Here is a 17,977-nt window from a genome sequence, read left to right on the forward strand (position 1 = left end):
CGACCCCTCTCTCCCCCCGACCCCTCTCTCCCCCCGACCCCTCTCTCCCCCCGACCCCTCTCTCCCCCCGACCCCTCTCTCCCCCCGACCCCTCTCTCCCCCCGACCCCTCTCTCCCCCCGACCCCTCTCTCCCCCCGACCCCTCTCTCCCCCCGACCCCTCTCTCCCCCCGACCCCTCTCTCCCCCCGACCCCTCTCTCCCCCCGACCCCTCTCTCCCCCCGACCCCTCTCTCCCCCCGACCCCTCTCTCCCCCCGACCCCTCTCTCCCCCCGACCCCTCTCTCCCCCCGACCCCTCTCTCCCCCCGACCCCTCTCTCCCCCCGACCCCTCTCTCCCCCCGACCCCTCTCTCCCCCCGACCCCTCTCTCCCCCCGACCCCTCTCTCCCCCCGACCCCTCTCTCCCCCACCCCCCCCCCCCCGACCCTCTCTCCCCCCGACCCCTCTCTCCCCCCGACCCCTCTCTCCCCCCGACCCCTCTCTCCCCCCGACCCCTCTCTCCCCCCGACCCCTCTCTCCCCCCGACCCCTCTCTCCCCCCGACCCCTCTCTCCCCCCGACCCCTCTCTCCCCCCGACCCCTCTCTCCCCCCGACCCCTCTCTCCCCCCGACCCCTCTCTCCCCCCGACCCCTCTCTCCCCCCGACCCCTCTCTCCCCCCGACCCCTCTCTCCCCCCGACCCCTCTCTCCCCCCGACCCCTCTCTCCCCCCGACCCCTCTCTCCCCCCGACCCCTCTCTCCCCCCGACCCCTCTCTCCCCCCGACCCCTCTCTCCCCCCGACCCCTCTCTCCCCCCGACCCCTCTCTCCCCCCGACCCCTCTCTCCCCCCGACCCCTCTCTCCCCCCGACCCCTCTCTCCCCCCGACCCCTCTCTCCCCCCGACCCCTCTCTCCCCCCGACCCCTCTCTCCCCCATGACCATTCTCCCCCCCATGACCACTCTTTGCCCCCTCGACCCCTCTCCCCCCCATGACCATTCTCCCCCCTCCATGACCACTCTTTGCCCCCCCATGACCACTCTTTGCCCCCCCTGACCCCTCTCCCCCCCCATGACCATTCTCCCCCCTCCATGACCACTCTTTGCCCCCCCCTCCATGACCACTCTCCTGCCTCTCCTTCCCTGGCTCTCCCCCACCTCTCCCTGACCGCTCTTCCCCCTTCCCCTTCCTCCCCTCCCTGATCCGCTGTCTGTGACCCTGTCTCTCTGTTTCTCGCTGTCTCCCATAGATGCAGTCGGTCACGTCCTGTGAGTGTACCGTGTGCCGGGACTGCTTCAAGAGCTATTTCACCTTCACCGTGCGGGAAAAGCACATCAAAAACCTCGTGTGTCCCGGCTGCTCCAAACCTGACATCAACGATGAGGCGCAGCTCCTCAGCTACTTCTCCACCCTCGACGTCCAGGTACCGGAGCGGAGAGACCCCCCCCCTACTCCCCTCTGCCCCTCACACGGGTGGTTCACCATGTGGACATTTCCTGACAGTATGGGGCTTTGGGGGTGGGGGTGGTTTTGGGAGGTCCCAGCAGGTTTGGAGGGTGGGGAGAGGCAGGCAAGAGGTTTTCAGGGAAGCGAGGTGGTTTCGAGGGGAGACGGGCGAGTGACGGAGGGAAGTAGGTTTGGAAGGTGTCTGGTGATGCTGTCACTCAGAGGCTGCAGTGTGTTTTGGGGGGGGGGGGACAGTGGTTATCGGAGGGTCAGACTGTGTTGGGGTGTGTATATGGTTCTGTCTTTTTGCATCTCTGTGTGTGCATGTGTGTAGATACGTGAATCTGTGCGCGCGTGTGTAGATACGTGAATCTGTGCGTGCGTGTAGATACGTGAATCTGTGCGCGCGTGTGTAGATACGTGAATCTGTGCGCGCGTGTGTAGATACGTGAATCTGCGCGCGTGTGTGGATACGTGAATCTGTGTGTGTGTGTGTGTGTGTAGATATGTGAATCTGTGCGCGCGTGGATATGTGAATCTGTGCGCGCGTGGATATGTGAATCTGAGCGCGCGTGGATATGTGAATCTGAGCGCGCGTGGATATGTGAATCTGAGCGCGCGTGGATATGTGAATCTGAGCGCGCGTGGATATGTGAATCTGTGCACGCGTGGATATGTGAATCTGTGCGCGCGTGGATATGTGAATCTGTGTGCGCGTGCCGAGGCGTGAGTGAGTGCGTGTGTGTGTGGAGATATGTGAGTCTGTCCCTATTTTTGCCCCAGTCTTGTCTCCTTCCTTTCTGGCCTGTTGTGGGAGCGTTCTTGTGGCTTGATGAGGGTGAACATTGTCCTGTCCAAGGCTAGAGGAGGATTAACCATACTCGGCTTGAGTCCTGCCCCCACCACGGGTCAAACCATCAAAATCCCAATCGTTGCCCCGGTTCCCACGATGACAAATTAACCATGGTACCTAACGCAAGTTTCAGACAACAAAGATTGGTCGGCCCGGGTTTTTAACAAGTAGAAGTGTTGGCTTACCAACACATCAGTGTGAGTTTTCACAATGATTTGTAAAAACGCGTTGATAATGTGAAAGCTTAAACATTGATCCCTCAAAATGTTGATCCCACACCGTCTTCAGTGAAATAGTGGAGGGAAAGGATTTCTCCTCAGAGATTAGTCTTTGGATAAAGGGTTATTTGTGAAGGCAGAAGGACACTCTGATGTTGTGGTGCTCACATTGTTCATCTCCACACGGTTTGTCTTTCCACGTTCTGCCAGAGCAAGGAAGTAAATCTTGAGTTGTTCATTCGGTCATCCCTCTCAAATGGATGAGTAGGTTTCATGCTGAATTCCAGAAGAGTGTTTCCCCTTTCCAGGAACTGGGAACGGTCCAGCTGGTCAGCTTGTTCTTAGCGGGCTCTCCGGCAGAACGGGAATCTCTCAAGGGGCCAGTCGCTGTTCAGACTGCCTCAGCAGGGTCTGACCCCCAAAGCAGGCTGCTCCCATCTGCCTTTAGAAAGGGCTTCAGCGTCCATGAGAACCTTTTCAACTCATCCACTCCAGGAGCATCTGTATTGCTTGGAGTGAATCGATCTTCCAATACTTCAAGTTCCCCAAGGAGCATCAAGTATAGTTCATTGAAAACATAGACGTGGCGTTAAGAAGGCATTGAGTACAGACCTTTGAGGACAGGAATTGGGGACGTCACGTTGGGGTTGTACAGGACATTGATGAGGCTTCGTCTGGAGTACCGTGTCCAGTTTCAGTCGCCCTGTTGTAGGAAGGCGATTGTTAAGCAGGAGAGGGGTCAGAAGTGATTACCAGGATGTTGCCAGGAATGGAGGGCTTGAGTTATAAGGAGAGGCTGGGGACTTTCTTTCACTGGAGTGTAGGAGGCTGAGGGCTGATCTTACGGAAAACTTCATTTTCCCTCAGTTTGCTGCTCTATAAAATCATTGTTGGGGGGGTGGGAAATGTTAGATAATGTGAATGTGTGAAAAGCAACGGTCTTTCTCCAAGGACGGGGACATACAAAACTAGGGGGCATAACTGTAGGGTGAGAGGAGAAAGATTGAAATGGGGACCCGAGGTGCAATGTTTTCCACACAGAGGGTGGCTCACATATAGAACAAACGGCCAGGGGAAGTGGGAGATGCAGGGACCATTACAACATTTAAAAGGCATTTGGACAGGTAGGTGAATAGGAAAGGCTTCAAGGGATGTGGGTCAAACACAGCCGAGTGGGACTGGCTTCGATTGGGAAACTTGGCTGGCACGGGTGAGTGGGACCGAAGGGTCTGTTTCTGTGCTGTATGATTTTATACAGTGTTTTCATACCAAAGTGGCAATCAGTTTTTGATCTTTTATTAACCTGTTACTCTCTCCTTCCTGTTTATCCCCCTTTCTCTCTCCTGTGTTTCGTGTAATTCCCTCTGTCTGTGTATCGGTCCTGTTCTCCCCACCCCTCCTGTTCGTTCCCTTCTCTCCCCCCCCCTCACCCCACCCCAATGCTGTTTTAACCCCCTCACTCCTATTTTCCCCGTTCTCCTTCCTGCTTTCCCCTACTCTGTCTCGATTCTGTTTTTCTGTCATACTCTCTCAATCCTGTTTTTTTTCCCTTTTTGTATTTTGCTCTTTCTTCCTGTCTGTTTTACCTTCTCTCTCACTCTGTCCCGTTCCCGTTTTCCCTCTCACCTAACTCCATCTCTTACCCCCCCCCCCCCGGTCTTCTCTCTGCCTCTCTTTGCCCTCTATCTGTCTCTCTTTTTCTCTTCTCCCATCTCTGTCTCCCGGTCCCTCCCTGTCACACCCAACCAACGGCGTCGATCTGTCTCTCTCTTTCTCCCCCCCCCCACCACCTTTATCGCTCTCGTTCTCCCTGTTCCTCTTCCTCTGTGTCTATCTATCTCTCTCTCTCTCTCTCTCTCTGTCTGGGTCTAGTTGCGAGACTGCCTTGATGCTGATGTGTACAACCTCTTCCACAAGAAGCTGACAGAGCGGACGCTGATGAAGGACCCCAACTTTAAATGGTGCACTCACGTAGGTTTCTCTGGGATGGGAGTGGGTGGGTGCTGGGGTCTGCCTGGGCTATGGGGAGGGGGTGAAATGTGAAGGAATCTTGTCATCTGCTAATCAGTCTTCTTCCCTCTCCTCTCCCCCCCGCCCCCCCCACCACTCCCACTCCCCCCACCGTCCCTCCCTTCTCTCTTCCTCGCCTCCCCCTCCACCTCTCTCCCCTTCTCTCTCCCCCTCCCCTCTGCCTCCCCTCTCTCCCCCTCACACCCCCTCACAGTGCTCGAACGGGTTCATTTACGACGGGAACCAGAGCAAAGTGACCTGTCCGCAGTGTAAAGGCAGCTTCTGCTCCGAGTGTCGGAGGCCGGTGAGTTGGGGCGGGGAGGAGGGGCTCGTGGTGGGGCGGGGAGGGGCAGCATCTGAGATGGAGCCAGGAGGTGCCCAGTCTCATGGAGCCAATGCCCTCCGTGGTGGTGCAGAGGCACCTGGGTGGGCTGGCACAGTAACCGTGATGGGTCAGAGACGGTGAGGCGTACGGAGGGTGAGCAGGTGGGATCTCGGTGTTCAGGGGGGAAACCTTGGCCTGTATTGGTATTGTTAACCCAGAGACCCAGGGAACGTTCTGGGAGACCTGCGTTCGCGTCCCGCCTGTGACACACACACACACTGGGACTTAAATTCAACAAAAATCCGGAATTCGGACTCTAATGCTGGCCGTGTGCCGAGTGTTGGAAAACCCCGTCTGGTTCACGCACGGCCTTCAGGGAAGTAAGCTGGCTTCCTTCCCCGGTCTGGCCTACTCCAGACCCACAGCGGTGTGGTAAACTCTGAGCCAACCACCTGGGCGACGAGGGCGAGGAATGCCAGGGCTGGACAGCGACTTCCGGCTCATCCCGTGAAGGAGTATGAAGGAATGTCCAAACGTACAGACCATGTCCAGCTCCCGGGGGCTGGGGGCCCCGGTGCTCCCAGGATTCTGATCCCAGGAAGGAAAGGCCGATATATTTCAGGACAGGATGTGGGTCACATTTGGGGAGTGGGGGGGGGGGGGTGTTCCCGTGTATCTGCTACCACCCCCCCTCGTCCTTCTCAATGGTAGAGGGGTGTGTGGGGTGGGGTTTTGGGAAGGTGCTGTCTAAGGAGCCCCTGGGTGAGGTTCTGCAGTGGATCTTGTAGGCGGTACACACTGCTGCGACTGAGCGTCCGGGGGGTGGAGGGAGGGAGCGGGGGGTTTGTGGGGGTGGGGCCAATCAAGGGAGGGAGTGGGGAGGGGGCTGCTTTGTCCCTGGGCGGTGTCGAGCTTCTCGGGTGTTGTCGGAGCTGCACCTCCCATCCAGGGGTAAGTGGGGAGTATTCCCTCCCCCTCCTGGCCTATACCTTGTCGATGGTGGGACAGGGCTTTGGGGGGATGGAGAGTCAGGAGGGGAGTGACTCGCTGCAGGATTCCCAGCCTCTGACCTGCTCTCGTAGTCACTGTGTTTATCTGGGGCTGATCCATGTTCAGTTTCTAGTCAATGGTAACCCCCAGGACATTGATAATGGGGAGGGATTCAGTGACAGTAACACTGCGTGTTAAGAGACGGTGGTTAGACTGTGTACAGTTGGAGATGGTTAATTGCTGACAGGATGGTGTGCTGGTTCACAGTGAACTTGTACCTGATACCAGGCCGCTGGCACATTGGCACACACTTTCATTTTCAATCTCTCTTTTGCTCGCTCTCTCTCTTTTTGCTTCCTCTCTCTTTCACTTTCTCTTTTGCACTCCCTCTCTTGTGCACTCTCCCTTTTGCTCACTCGCACTCTCTCTTTTGCTATCGCCTTTCCTGCACTTTTGTTCTCACACTTTTGCTCGCTCTCTCTCTCTCCTTAGTGCGCTCTCTCCCTCGCGTGCGCTTTCTCTCCCTCGTGCGCGCTCTCCCCCCCCCTCCCTCGCGCACTCTCCCCCCCCCCCCCGCGCGCTCTCCCCCTCGCGCGCTCTCCCCCTCCCCCCCCTCGCGCGCTCTCTCTCCCTTTCTCTCTCTCTCACACACACACACACACACACTCTCTCTTTCACACTCTCTCTCCCTGCCTCACACCTTCCATGTCCTAACCCTTGCTGTCCTATTCCAGTGGGAGCCACAACACCAGGGGATCAGCTGTGAGGATTTCCAGAACTGGAAACGGGAGAATGATCCAGAGTACCAGGCCCAGGGACTGGCGGCCTACCTGAAGGAGAATGGGATTGGTGAGTCGATCCCTGTATGTGAGAGTGCGGGCAGAGCCGGGGACACTGCATCTGGAGTGAGGGGGAAGCTGCTGGGGACAGGGAATGGGCCGGTCTGAGGATGCTGATCCCAGTGCCCTGACCGGAGATTTGTGCTGGGCGGAGGTGTGTGTGTGTGTGTGTGTGTGTGCGCGCGCAGGATTGAGATGCTCCAACACAGGGTGACCAGATCACAACAGAAACAGGCGTGTGTGGGCAGATGGATGGGAGATATGTCTCTCTCTCTCTCTCTTCTCCCCCCCCGCCCCCCCCCCCCCCTTCCCCATGACACTCTCTCTCTCTTCCCCCCTTCCCCAGGTCTCTTTCTCCCTCCACCCCCTTCCCCATGTTTCTCTCTCTCCCACCTTCCCTGTGTCTCTCTCTCCCCTTACCCCATATCTCTCTCTCCCTTCCCCTCCAATTTCTCTCTCTCCCCCTTTCCCTGTGTCTCTCTCTCTCTCTGCCCTTCCCCTCCCCTATCTTTCTCTCTCTTTCCCCTTACCCCTGTCTCTCCCTCTCCCCTTCCCTGTCTGTCTCTCTCTCTCTCTCTCTTCTCCCCCCTTCCCCTCCCGTCTCTCTGTCTCCAACCCCTTCTGCTTCCGTCTCTCTCTATCTCCCCTTTCCCCTCCTCTGTCTGTGTCTCTCTCCCCCCGCCCCACACTTCCCTTCCCGTCTCTCCCCTCTTCCTCTCCCCTGTCTGTCTCTCTCTCCCCCCCTTTCCTTTCTCCCTTTCCCCTTCTCTGTCTGTCTGTCTCTCCCCTTTCCCCTCCTCTGTCTCTCTCCCCTTTCCCTCCCCTCCCCTCACTCTATCTCCCTTTTCCTTTCTCTCCCCTCCTCTGTCTGTCTGTCTCTCTCCTTTCCCCTCCTCTGTCTGTCTGTCTCTCTCCTTTCCCCTCCTCTGTCTGTCTGTCTCTCTCCTTTCCCCTCCTCTGTCTGTCTGTCTCTCTCCTTTCCCCTCCTCTGTCTGTCTGTCTCTCCCCTTTCCCCTCCTCAGTCTGTCTCTCTCTGTCCCCCCTTTCTCCTCCCCTGTCTCTCTCTCTCTCTCTCCTCCCCATCTCCTCTCTCCCCCCTTTCCCCTCCTCCTCTCTCTCCCTTTCCCCTCCTCTGTCTATCTGTCTCTCTCTCCCACCCCCTCCCCCCCCCTCCCCAAAATCCTTTTGCCACTCATTTCCATGAATCTCTGACCCCTGGTTCATGACCCCTCGCGCTCTCTCTTCCCCCTCCAACCTGCTCATTCCCTCAGACCCCACCCCTAACCAAGGCCCTGCCTGAACCAGCCTCTGGGGACAGCACCTCTCCAATCGCGCGCCCCTCTCTGAGGGAAGAAGTTCAGTCTCCTGTCCCCTTCTCTGATGCTGAGGCTGTTTTTTCTGGAGGCTGAGGGGTGACCTTATTGAGGTTTATAAAACCATGAGGCGGGGGGGCTAGGGTCAATAGACAAGGTCTTTTGCCTCTGGGGTCGGGGGAGTCCAGAACTAGAGGGGCGTAGGTTTAGGGTGAGAGGGGAAAGGGACCTGAGGGGATAACGTTTTCATGCAGAGGGTGGTGCAGGTAAGGAATGAGCTGCCAGAGGAAGTGGTGGAGGCTGGTACAATTACAACATTTAAAAGGCATCTGGATGGGTATATGAGTAGGAAGGGTTTGGAGGGATATGGGCCAGGTACTGGCAGGTGGGACTAGATTAGATTAGGGATATCCAGTCCGAGTTGGGCCAAAGGGTCTGTTTCCGTGCAGTGCTGTGGCTGTGTGCAGTTGTGTCTCCCCACCTCTGGGGTCAGAGCACCGGGCCCCGCTTTCACTCCTGTCTCCCCACTACCCTCGCCGGAGAGACCTTGATGGTTACTGCTTTGCCCGTCTCCCTACTATGCTTCCTCCCCCCCCAATGGCCTATGTCATTGTTGAGATGCAAGGAAGTTGGGGAGGAGGTGGCCCTTCGGCCCGTCCCAGCCCGCGCTGACCCATTGACGCTTCCCTGCTCCTGGGCCCACACCCCTGTACGGTTCCTGTGTCCGTCTGAATACTGGTTCAACATTGTGGGGTTTCCCGCCTCCAGATCCCCCTCTCTGGCAGATCTCCGCTTCCCTGTGGGTGAAATTGTTTCTCCTGAAAGTCCCTCTGAACCTCCTGCCTTTCACCTTAAAATGGCACCCACCCCCTCCCCTTGACCCTTCAGTAAGAGGAGCAGTTGCTTGTTGCTTCCTTCCCACCCGGTCCATGCCCCTCATAATCTTATCCTCTAACAACCAAACCCTCCCCACCACCTTCCCTGCTCTAAAGGAAACAACCTGGACTCATCCAGCCTCTGTGTTTCCCCACTTCCAACGTCCTGGGGAATTCTACCCCCGCCCCCGCCCGCCCCAATCCAGTACCATCTCATCCTTCCTGTAGTGTGTTTGGGCGGGGAGGGGGAGGCGGTAACTGCACACACTCCTCCAGCTGGGGCTTCACCATGGCCCTGACATCAAAGGGTCACCCGAACCGAAACGGTAGCTCTGATTTCTCCACGCAGGTGCTGAATGTTGCCGGCAGTTTGCCCTCCTTGTTTCTGACTTCTGCCATCCGCAATTTTCACTGCAGAGTGATTTCCCTGCTCTGGCGTCCCGCGTGCCCTGTTGACCCTGACCTGCGGACGAGCTCCCAAAATCCCTCGGCTGCTCTGAGCTTCCCAAGGGTTTTGACCTTGGCTCATACTCCCAAAGCCGGAGTTTGTCTGGGTTAAACCCAGGGACCTGCTGACCTGTCCCAGCTGGTTCTGTCCTCCTGTTAGCCCGTGCTACAGAAGGTTCCCCGCACAGGGCATTCCGTACACTGCACGGGACGGGGTGCCCCACAGTGTCTCCTCCACTCTCCCATTCAGCCTGGGCTGTAAAGACACGCAAGTGTTCATCAGGACGGAAGCCAATGTCGAACAGAACAATTTTGTCACAGCGTGAAAAGGGATTTCCCACCTGACTCTCCACCCACACTCACTTTGTGTCTCTCTCACCCACCCCTTCCCGCCACAGACTGTCCGAACTGTAAATTCCGATACGCGCTCGCCAAAGGGGGCTGCATGCACTTCAAGTGTTCCCAGTGCCAGCACGAATTCTGCAGTGGGTGCTACAACACCTTCCTCAACAAGAAAGTAAGTACAAGCCCACTCTTCTTCCACCGACCCCCCCCCCCCCCCCCCCCCCCCCCCCCCCCACCACCACCCACTCCAAGCACCCTGTGTTACTGACTATATCTGTACTGATGTTAATCCAGCTCCCTCACACTGTCACTCAGTAACCCCTCTCCCCCCCAGCACCCTGTGTTACTGACTGTATCTGTACTGATGTTAATCCAGCTCCCTCACACTGTCACTCAGTAACCCCTCTTCCCACCCCCCCCCGCACCCTGTGTTACTGACTGTACCTGTACTGATGTTAATCCAGCTCCCCCTCACTGTCACTCAGTAACTCCTCTCCACCCGCTCCAGTACCCTGTGTTACTGACTGTATCTGTACTGATGTTAATCCAGCTCCCTCATACTGTCACTCAGTAACCCCCTTGCCACCCCCCAGCACCCTGTGTTACTGACTGTATCTGTACTGATGTTAATCCAGCTCCCTCATACTGTCACTCAGTAACCCCTCTTCCCCCCCCCCCGCACCGTGTTACTGACTGTATCTGTACTGATGTTAATCCAGCTCCCTCATACTGTCACTCAGTAACCCCTCTCCCCTCCAGTACCCTGCGTTACTGACTGTATCTGTACTGATGTTAATCCAGCTCCCTCACACTGTCACTCAGTAACCCCTCTTCCCACCCCCCCCCCGCACCCTGTGTTACTGACTGTACCTGTACTGATGTTAATCCAGCTCCCCCTCACTGTCACTCAGTAACTCCTCTCCACCCGCTCCAGTACCCTGTGTTACTGACTGTATCTGTACTGATGTTAATCCAGCTCCCTCATACTGTCACTCAGTAACCCCCTTGCCACCCCCCAGCACCCTGTGTTACTGACTGTATCTGTACTGATGTTAATCCAGCTCCCTCATACTGTCACTCAGTAACCCCTCTCCCCTCCAGTACCCTGCGTTACTGACTGTATCTGTACTGATGTTAATCCAGCTCCCTCATACTGTCACTCAGTAACCCCTCTCCCCCCCCCCCCCCCAGTTCCCTGTGTTACTGACTGTATCTGTACTGATGTTAATCCAGCTCCCTCACACTGTCACTCAGTAACCCCTCTTTCCCCCCCCCCGCACCTTGTGTTACTGACTGTACCTGTACTGATGTTAATCCAGTTCCCCCTCACTGTCACTCAGTACCTCCTCTCCACCCGCTCCAGTACCCTGTGTTACTGACTGTATCTGTACTGATGTTAATCCAGCTCCCTCATACTGTCACTCAGTAACCCCCTCTCCACCCCCCCCAGTTCCCTGTGTTACTGACTGTAACTGTATTGATGTTAATCCAGGTGATGGTCACCGTGTCATTCTCTCTCCCTGCAGAAATGCACGGACCCAGTTTGCCGACTGAAGGAGACGCTGCACGCTCACCATCCTCGGGATTGTCTGTCCTACCTGAGGGACTGGCCAGTGAACAAGCTGCAGACTCTGCTGCAGGTGACAGCAGGGGAGGACAGGAGGCAGCCTATAGGGAGGCAGGGTGCGGGAGATATCTGCCATGTTGCAGTATACGCGGCAAGGGCGAGAGAGTGGGGAGCTGGGGACACACAAGTGCAAGAGGGCTGGCAGGAGTAAAGGGTGAGCCGCAGAATTCGGTCGGCACTGAGGTAAAGTGGACCTCCTGTTACAAAATGAAGGCGCTGCCGCTGAGTGAATGTACCCGAGGCTGAGTTGGAGGGAGGTTCGGTCGAAGAGGGGGGCAACAGGAGAGTTGGGGACGAGGTTGCCGTCAGACCAGACACCGTGATAACGGATGGCAGAGGAGGTCCCAGCTGCTGAAGGGCCACCTCTTGGTCTTGTTCCTTTGTCAAGGGAGTGAGAACGGCACTGGGGACGGAAGAGGCCGGAGCAGGGTGGAGGGAGAGGGCACACTGTGGGCACGGCGCTGTACTGTGGAGTGGAAGGGGCCACTTGGAGGTTAGGGGGCAGGCATGAGAGGCATGTGGCAGGACGCACAGAGTCTGCTGCCTGCTCCCCCCACCCCCCCCCGCCTCGGATCCTGGCTGGGTCTGTGGGCTTTTCAGCCAGTCTGGATGCTGCCCTTTGCCCTCTGATGATAGGCCCTTATTTAATATTGTGAAACTTAACCATTTACATTTGCTCTGTCTTTGTCCTGTCTATTTCTCTCTTTTTCTCTGTCTATCGCTCACTGTTTCTCTCTGTCCTGTCTCTTCCCCTCTGTCTCTCTCTCTCTTCCATTTTCTCTCTTCCCCCCCCCCCGTTACTCACTGTGTATCACTTTGTATGTGTGTGTGTGTCTGTCTCTCCCGTCTCTCTGGCTCTTGCTCTCCTGCTGTCTGTCTGTCTCTCCCTCTCTCTGTCTGTGTCGTTCCTGCAGAGAAACAAGGTGGCGTTTGACACAGACCCTCCCATTGGGGCTGAGCCGACACCAGGAGGCAAGTGCTGTTCCTAACCGAGGGCCATGCAATAGTGGGATCTCCTTGTGCTAAATCCTGCACGCTTCCTCACCTTCCCTTCTCCTCCTCTTCCCTCTTTCCCCTCGTCCACAGAAGGAGTATACTCGAGAGGGAAATCAGGAGGGCCAAAAGGGACATGAAATAGCTTTGGCAAATTGGGTTAAGGAGAATCCAAAGGGATTCTACAAGTATAAGACAAAAGGGTAACTAGAGAGAGAAGAGGGCCCCTCAAAGATCAGCAAGGCGGCCTTTGTGTGGAGCTGCAGGAGATGGGGGAGATACTAACCATGTATTTTGCGTCAGTGTTTACTGTGAGAATGGCCTGGAAGCTCGAGAACTTGGGGAATGAATGGTGATATTTTGCTAAGTGTCCGTATTACAGAGGAGTTGGTGCTGCATCTCTTAAAGGTAGATAAATCCCCAGGACCTGATCAGGTCTGTGGGAAACTAGGGAAGTAACTGCTGGGTCCCTGACTGAGATATTTGTATCAGCAATAGTCACAGGTGAGGTGCCGGAAGACTGGAGGTTGGCAAACGTGGTGCCAGTGTTTAAGAAGGGTGCTAAGAACAAGCCAGGGAACTATAGATCGGTGAGGCTGACCTCAGTGGTGGGCAAGTTGTTGGAGGGAATCCTGAGGGACAGGATGTACATGTATTTGGAAAGGCAAGGACTGATTCGGGATAGTCAACATGGCTTTGTGCGTGGGAAATCATGTCTCACAACCTTGATTGAGTTTTTTGAAAAGTAACAAAGAGGATTGATGAGGGCAGAGCAGTAGAGGTGATCTATATGGACTTCAGTAAGGAGTTCGACAAGGTTCCCCATGGGAGACTGATTAGCAAGGTTAGATCTCATGGAATACAGGGAGAACTAGCCATTTGGATACAGAACTGGCTCAAAGATAGAAGACAGAGGGTGGTGGTGGTGGGTTGTTTTTCAGACTGGAGACCTATGACCAGTGGAGTGCCACAAGGATTGGTGCTGGGTTCACTACTTTTCTTAGGAGGTTAGTTAGAAAGTTTGCAGATGACACCAAAATTGGAGGGTGTAGTGGATAGTGAAGAGGGTTACCTCAGATTACAACAGGATCTGGACCAGATGGGCCAATGGGCTGAGAAGTGGCAGATGGAGTTTAATTTGGATAAATGCGAGGTGCTGCATTTTGGGAAAGCAAATCTTAGCAGTACTTATACACTAAATGATAAGGTCCTAGGGAGTGTTGCTGAACAAAGAGACCTTGGAGTGCAAATTCATAGCTCCTTGAAAGTGGAGTTGCAGGTAGATAGGACAGTGAAGAAGGCGTTTGGTATGCTTTCCTTTATTGGTCAGAGTATTGAGTACAGGAGTTGAGATGTCTTATTGCGGCTGTACAGGACATTGGTTAGGCCACTGTTGGAATATTGCGTGCAATTCTGGTCTCCTTCCCACAGGAAAGGTGTTGTGAACTTGAAAGGGTTCAGAAAAGATTTACAAGGATGTTGCCAGGGTTGGAGGATTTGAGCTATTGGGAGAGGCTGAACAGGCTGGGGCTGTTTTCCCTGGAGCGTCGGAGGCTGAGGGGTGACCTTATAGAGGTTTACAAAATTATGAGGGGGCATGGATAGGATAAATAGGCAAAGTCTTTTCCCTGGGGTCGGGGAGTCCAGACTTAGGGGGCATAGGTTTAGGGTGAGAGGGGAAAGATATAAAAGAGACCTAAGGGGCAACTTTTTCACGCAGAGGGTGGTACGTGTATAGAATGAGCTGCCAGAGGACGTGGTGGAGGTTGGTACAATTACAGCATTTAAAAGACATTTGGATGGGGAAGTGTTTGGAGGGATATGGGCCGGGTGGTGGCAGGTGGGACTAGATTGGGTTGGGATATCTGGTCAGCATGGACGGGTTGGACCGAAGGGTCTGTTTCTGTGCTGTACACCTCTGTGACTCCTGCCCCCATGCCCTCACTCCCACCCTCTCCCCCACCGTCCTCCCCCTGACCATCTCTCCCCATCCTGCTCTGGTGCCCCTGGTCTGGTCTGGAGTTTGCCCGTCAGCAGGTTGCGTAAGGTGGAGCTTGAGAGATTCTGATCGCTGACATTGCGAGGGGTCATGGGGATATCACAGGGAAAACCCGTGCCAGTCCCTGATTGAGCTGAGTGGTTGAGAGATGAGCGAGTTTGTTTCACGGAGAGTGAGCGAACAGTTTAGGTCGACTCTCTCGAGTTCAGAAGACAGAGGGGAGATCTAACTGAGGTAGGAAAGATGCTACAGGGGATTGAGGAAGTCGATGTGGAGAGAATGTTTCCTTGTGTGGGACAATCTAGAACGAGAGCTCGCCGTTTTAGGACAAGGGGGGAAGGGGCAGATTTAAAACAGAAGTGGTGGAGGGGGGAGGGAGGAATGACTTCCCTCCAAGGGTGGTGAATCTGTGGGTGTCAACCCCCACCCCCCCCTTCCCCGAGTGTGTTTGATTTCTCACTCTGTGCTCTGGCTGTTTCCCAGGTCGATGTCGGGTCATGGAGCAGAGGGAGGTGGGGGACAGTCTCACTGATGCACCGTGTGGGGCAGAAGCTCAGGACGGACATGCAGGACTGTGCGAGTGAGTACACGAGGCGGGGTGAATGGAAATTGTTGTCAGTGACATCAGAGCTTCTGATCTCTCCCCGCTCTCACCCCACCCACCCCTCCTGCTCTGCGCCTCTTCGCTCCCCATTTGCTCCCCATCCCCTTCCCGTCTCTATCTCCCCCTCTTCTCCCCATCTCTCTCTCTCTCTCTCTCTATCTCCATCTCCCCCCTTCTCCCCGTCTCTCTCTATCTCCCCCTCGCCATCTCTCTATCTCCCCTCTCCATCTCTCCTTCTCCCCTCCCCGTCTCTCTCTGTCTCCCCGTCTCTGTCTCCCCCTCTGTCTTTCTCTCCCCCTCTGTGCATTTTCATCTGCCTCTTTCTGTCCAACCCCACCCCTCTCTCCCCTCCATTCAGGTACTGGGATCCCAATCTCTGTGTGTGTGTGTGTGCAGGTCCCACTATAAGGAATACCTTGTGAGCCGCATCAACAGCCACTCCCTGGACCCGGCCGAGCTCTTCAGCGAGGAGGAGTTGCAGCGGCACCTGGCTCGGTGTGGCAGAGGGCAGCCACCCAGGGCATCAGGGGAAGACGAAGCTGCCTACAGGAACCGGCTGTACCAGGTACCACTCCAAACCCCGGCGGTGGGGGGAGGGGGTCGGAATGGAGTAAGGAGAGTGGGATTGGACTGGGTGGGGAGTGGGATTGGACTGGGTGGGGAGTGCCCCATTTCCGTTTCCCCCAGTAACCCTGATGAATGACCTGGCTCACTAACCCCTCGGTTGTGGTTTGCGTTTCTGTACCTCAGGCTATCACCAGCATTCCGCTGGGAGACAAAATCCCGAGGGTGAGGAAATGAGCTGTGATCCTGGATCCTACCTGAACCGCTGCCAACAAGAAGGATTTCTGCTTAGTAAAGCAGCTGCACAATCGACTTCCATTCAGTCAGTTATTGAAACAGATTTGAGTTTACTTCCCCACCTCTCCCCAACTAAGACTTGTCTCCCTTCTTCCTCGCTGCCTCCAACTAAATTATGGACTTGCCCCTGTACTGAATTCTGTGTTCAGGCACTGTCTCCCCGTTCCCAAACGGTGATGTCTCTGTCCGAGCTTCAATCGTGCCTGTTGTCTGTTTTTCAGCCTGTTAGATCCTCCCCAGTCCTCATCCTCCTCTGTTCCATGTCGGGTGAGAACCATGATCTGAACTGATGTTGCTTCACATCCCTCTAGTTGTCACTGACCGTACTACCCTCGACTTCCACTGCAGACTGCAGGATGTGACGTGCTGATTTCCCCTAACTCCCTGTTTTCCACCTTCCATAAAGCCCTGCTGGTTGTGGCAACCACCCGTTGACGTATCATTATCCAGAAGACATTTTGGGTCACCACGACGCACGAGTTCAAGTTCTGAGCCCGTAACTGGGTAAACCGTGTTCAATACGGTGTAAGATTAAAGAGATGTGCCATTGTTATCCGGAAAGGGTACACTCCCATCAATTTATCTCTGGTTTCCCAGTGATTGTCGAAGTAGATGTGTCCCAGTGGTATTGCCAACATTCTCCTTAGTGAGGTGCCTGCAATCTGACCTGGGTTTATCCATATTGACAGTCCTGTGCGCGCGCGCACACACACCCCCTCCAATACAGCGGTCAGGCCGTGGCCCCCTTGTGCCAGGCTTCAGTCTGTTTCGAATGGGGTGCACTCTCACCCTCTATCAAAGTTCACCGCCACATCCTCCTACGTTTGCATCTTCTGTTGTTTTTATACCCAGAATTACAATAGCCTTTATTGTCATGTGTATGCGAATGAGTACAGTGAGAAGTTTGTCAGGATGCCTCTCGCCGCTATCTTTTGTACGGGATACCTTAGTACAGATACTGTGTAAGTGTTGTCACCGAATTGAAATCGCGAGGAAAAAAAATTGATGGGCATGGGAATACAGAGTTGGAAAGTCCAGACTGAGAATAAAAATTGTCTACAAAGTACAGAAGCTCATAGCCCTTTCTTTTTCCAACCTGTGTGCGCGCCTGCCTGGCTTCAGGGTACGACGCCACACTATCTCCACAGGCTGTCCTTTGGCACTTGCCTTGCCTCCCCGCTCTGGGACTCGTCCAGCTGCCCGCTCCAGCCATCCACCCTCTGTGCGGACCACCACCAGCGCCGTACTGTGTCCGCCCTCGCTGCGGACACCGACAGCACTGTCCTATATCCGTCCTCTGCGCGGACCCCACCAGCACCGTCCTATATAAATCTGCTATGTGGGTACCACCACACCCATCTGATATCCACCCTCTGTGCCGACCACCAACATCGTCCTATATCCATTCGCGGCGCGGACCACCATTAGCACCCTCCTATATCCACCCTCTGTGCAGGCCACCACCAGCGCTATACCATATCTGCCTTGCTGTGAATACCACCAGCACTGTCCTGTATCAGCCCTCTGTGTGGATATCACCAGCACTTTCCTATATCCGCCCTCTGTGCAGACCACCGCCAGCACCGTCCTCTAAGCCCCCTCTATGCGGATACAACCACCAGCACCGGCCCATATCTGCCCACTGTGCGGCGGCCAAGAGCACAGTCCTATATCCACTCTCTGTGCAGATACCACCAGCACTGGGCTATATCTACCCTCAGTGCAGACCACCACCAGCACCATCCAATATCCGCCCTCTGTGCTGATGCCACCACCAGCCCCATCCTATTTCGGCCCTGTGCGCAGACTACCACCAGGAGCACCATCCTATATCCGCCCTCTGTGCGGATCACCACCAGCACCGTCCTATATCCGCCCACTGTGCGGAGACCAAGAGCACCATCCTATATCTGCCCTCTGTGCAGAAATCACCACCTGTACCGTCCTAAATCTGCCCTTGGTGCAGACCACCACCAGCACCATGCTATATCCACCCTCTGTGTTGACCACCACCAGCGCTGTCCTATATTCCACCCTCTGTGCAGATACCACCAGCACCGTGCTATATCCACCCTCTGTGTGGACCACCACCAGCGCTGTCCTATATTCCACCCTCTGTACAGATACCACCAGCACCGTCCTATATCCGTCCTCTGTGCAGACCACCACCAGCACTGTCCTATATCTGCCCTTTGTGTGGATATCACTACCAGCACCGTCCTATATCCGCCGTCTATGCGAATCACCACCAGCAC

General features: G+C 55.6%; 1 protein-coding gene across 5 annotated transcripts in view; it reads left to right on the plus strand.

Moving 5' to 3' along the window:
• The window catches only part of LOC132807016 (E3 ubiquitin-protein ligase RNF31-like), a 38,931-nt gene extending 22,138 nt beyond the window's left edge, over positions 1-16,793 (plus strand). For 4 of the 5 annotated variants that reach the window (XM_060821299.1, XM_060821302.1, XM_060821301.1 and 1 more), the window contains 10 exons: positions 1,227-1,400; positions 4,367-4,465; positions 4,719-4,808; positions 6,554-6,668; positions 9,692-9,810; positions 11,165-11,278; positions 12,180-12,237; positions 14,741-14,837; positions 15,258-15,426; positions 15,612-16,793. In XM_060821299.1, coding sequence (XP_060677282.1) covers positions 1,227-1,400; positions 4,367-4,465; positions 4,719-4,808; positions 6,554-6,668; positions 9,692-9,810; positions 11,165-11,278; positions 12,180-12,237; positions 14,741-14,837; positions 15,258-15,426; positions 15,612-15,662 — 1,086 coding nt within the window. In that variant the 3' untranslated portion in view covers positions 15,663-16,793. Of the gene's footprint in view, positions 1-1,226; positions 1,401-4,366; positions 4,466-4,718; positions 4,809-6,553; positions 6,669-9,691; positions 9,811-11,164; positions 11,279-12,179; positions 12,238-14,740; positions 14,838-15,257; positions 15,427-15,611 lie in introns of those variants that run through there. The other variant, XM_060821303.1, reaches the window with a different exon arrangement.
• The last annotated feature ends 1,184 nt before the right edge of the window (positions 16,794-17,977 follow it).

The sequence above is a fragment of the Hemiscyllium ocellatum genome (genome assembly GCF_020745735.1).
Source record: "Hemiscyllium ocellatum isolate sHemOce1 chromosome 27 unlocalized genomic scaffold, sHemOce1.pat.X.cur. SUPER_27_unloc_1, whole genome shotgun sequence".
Lineage (NCBI taxonomy): Eukaryota > Metazoa > Chordata > Chondrichthyes > Orectolobiformes > Hemiscylliidae > Hemiscyllium > Hemiscyllium ocellatum.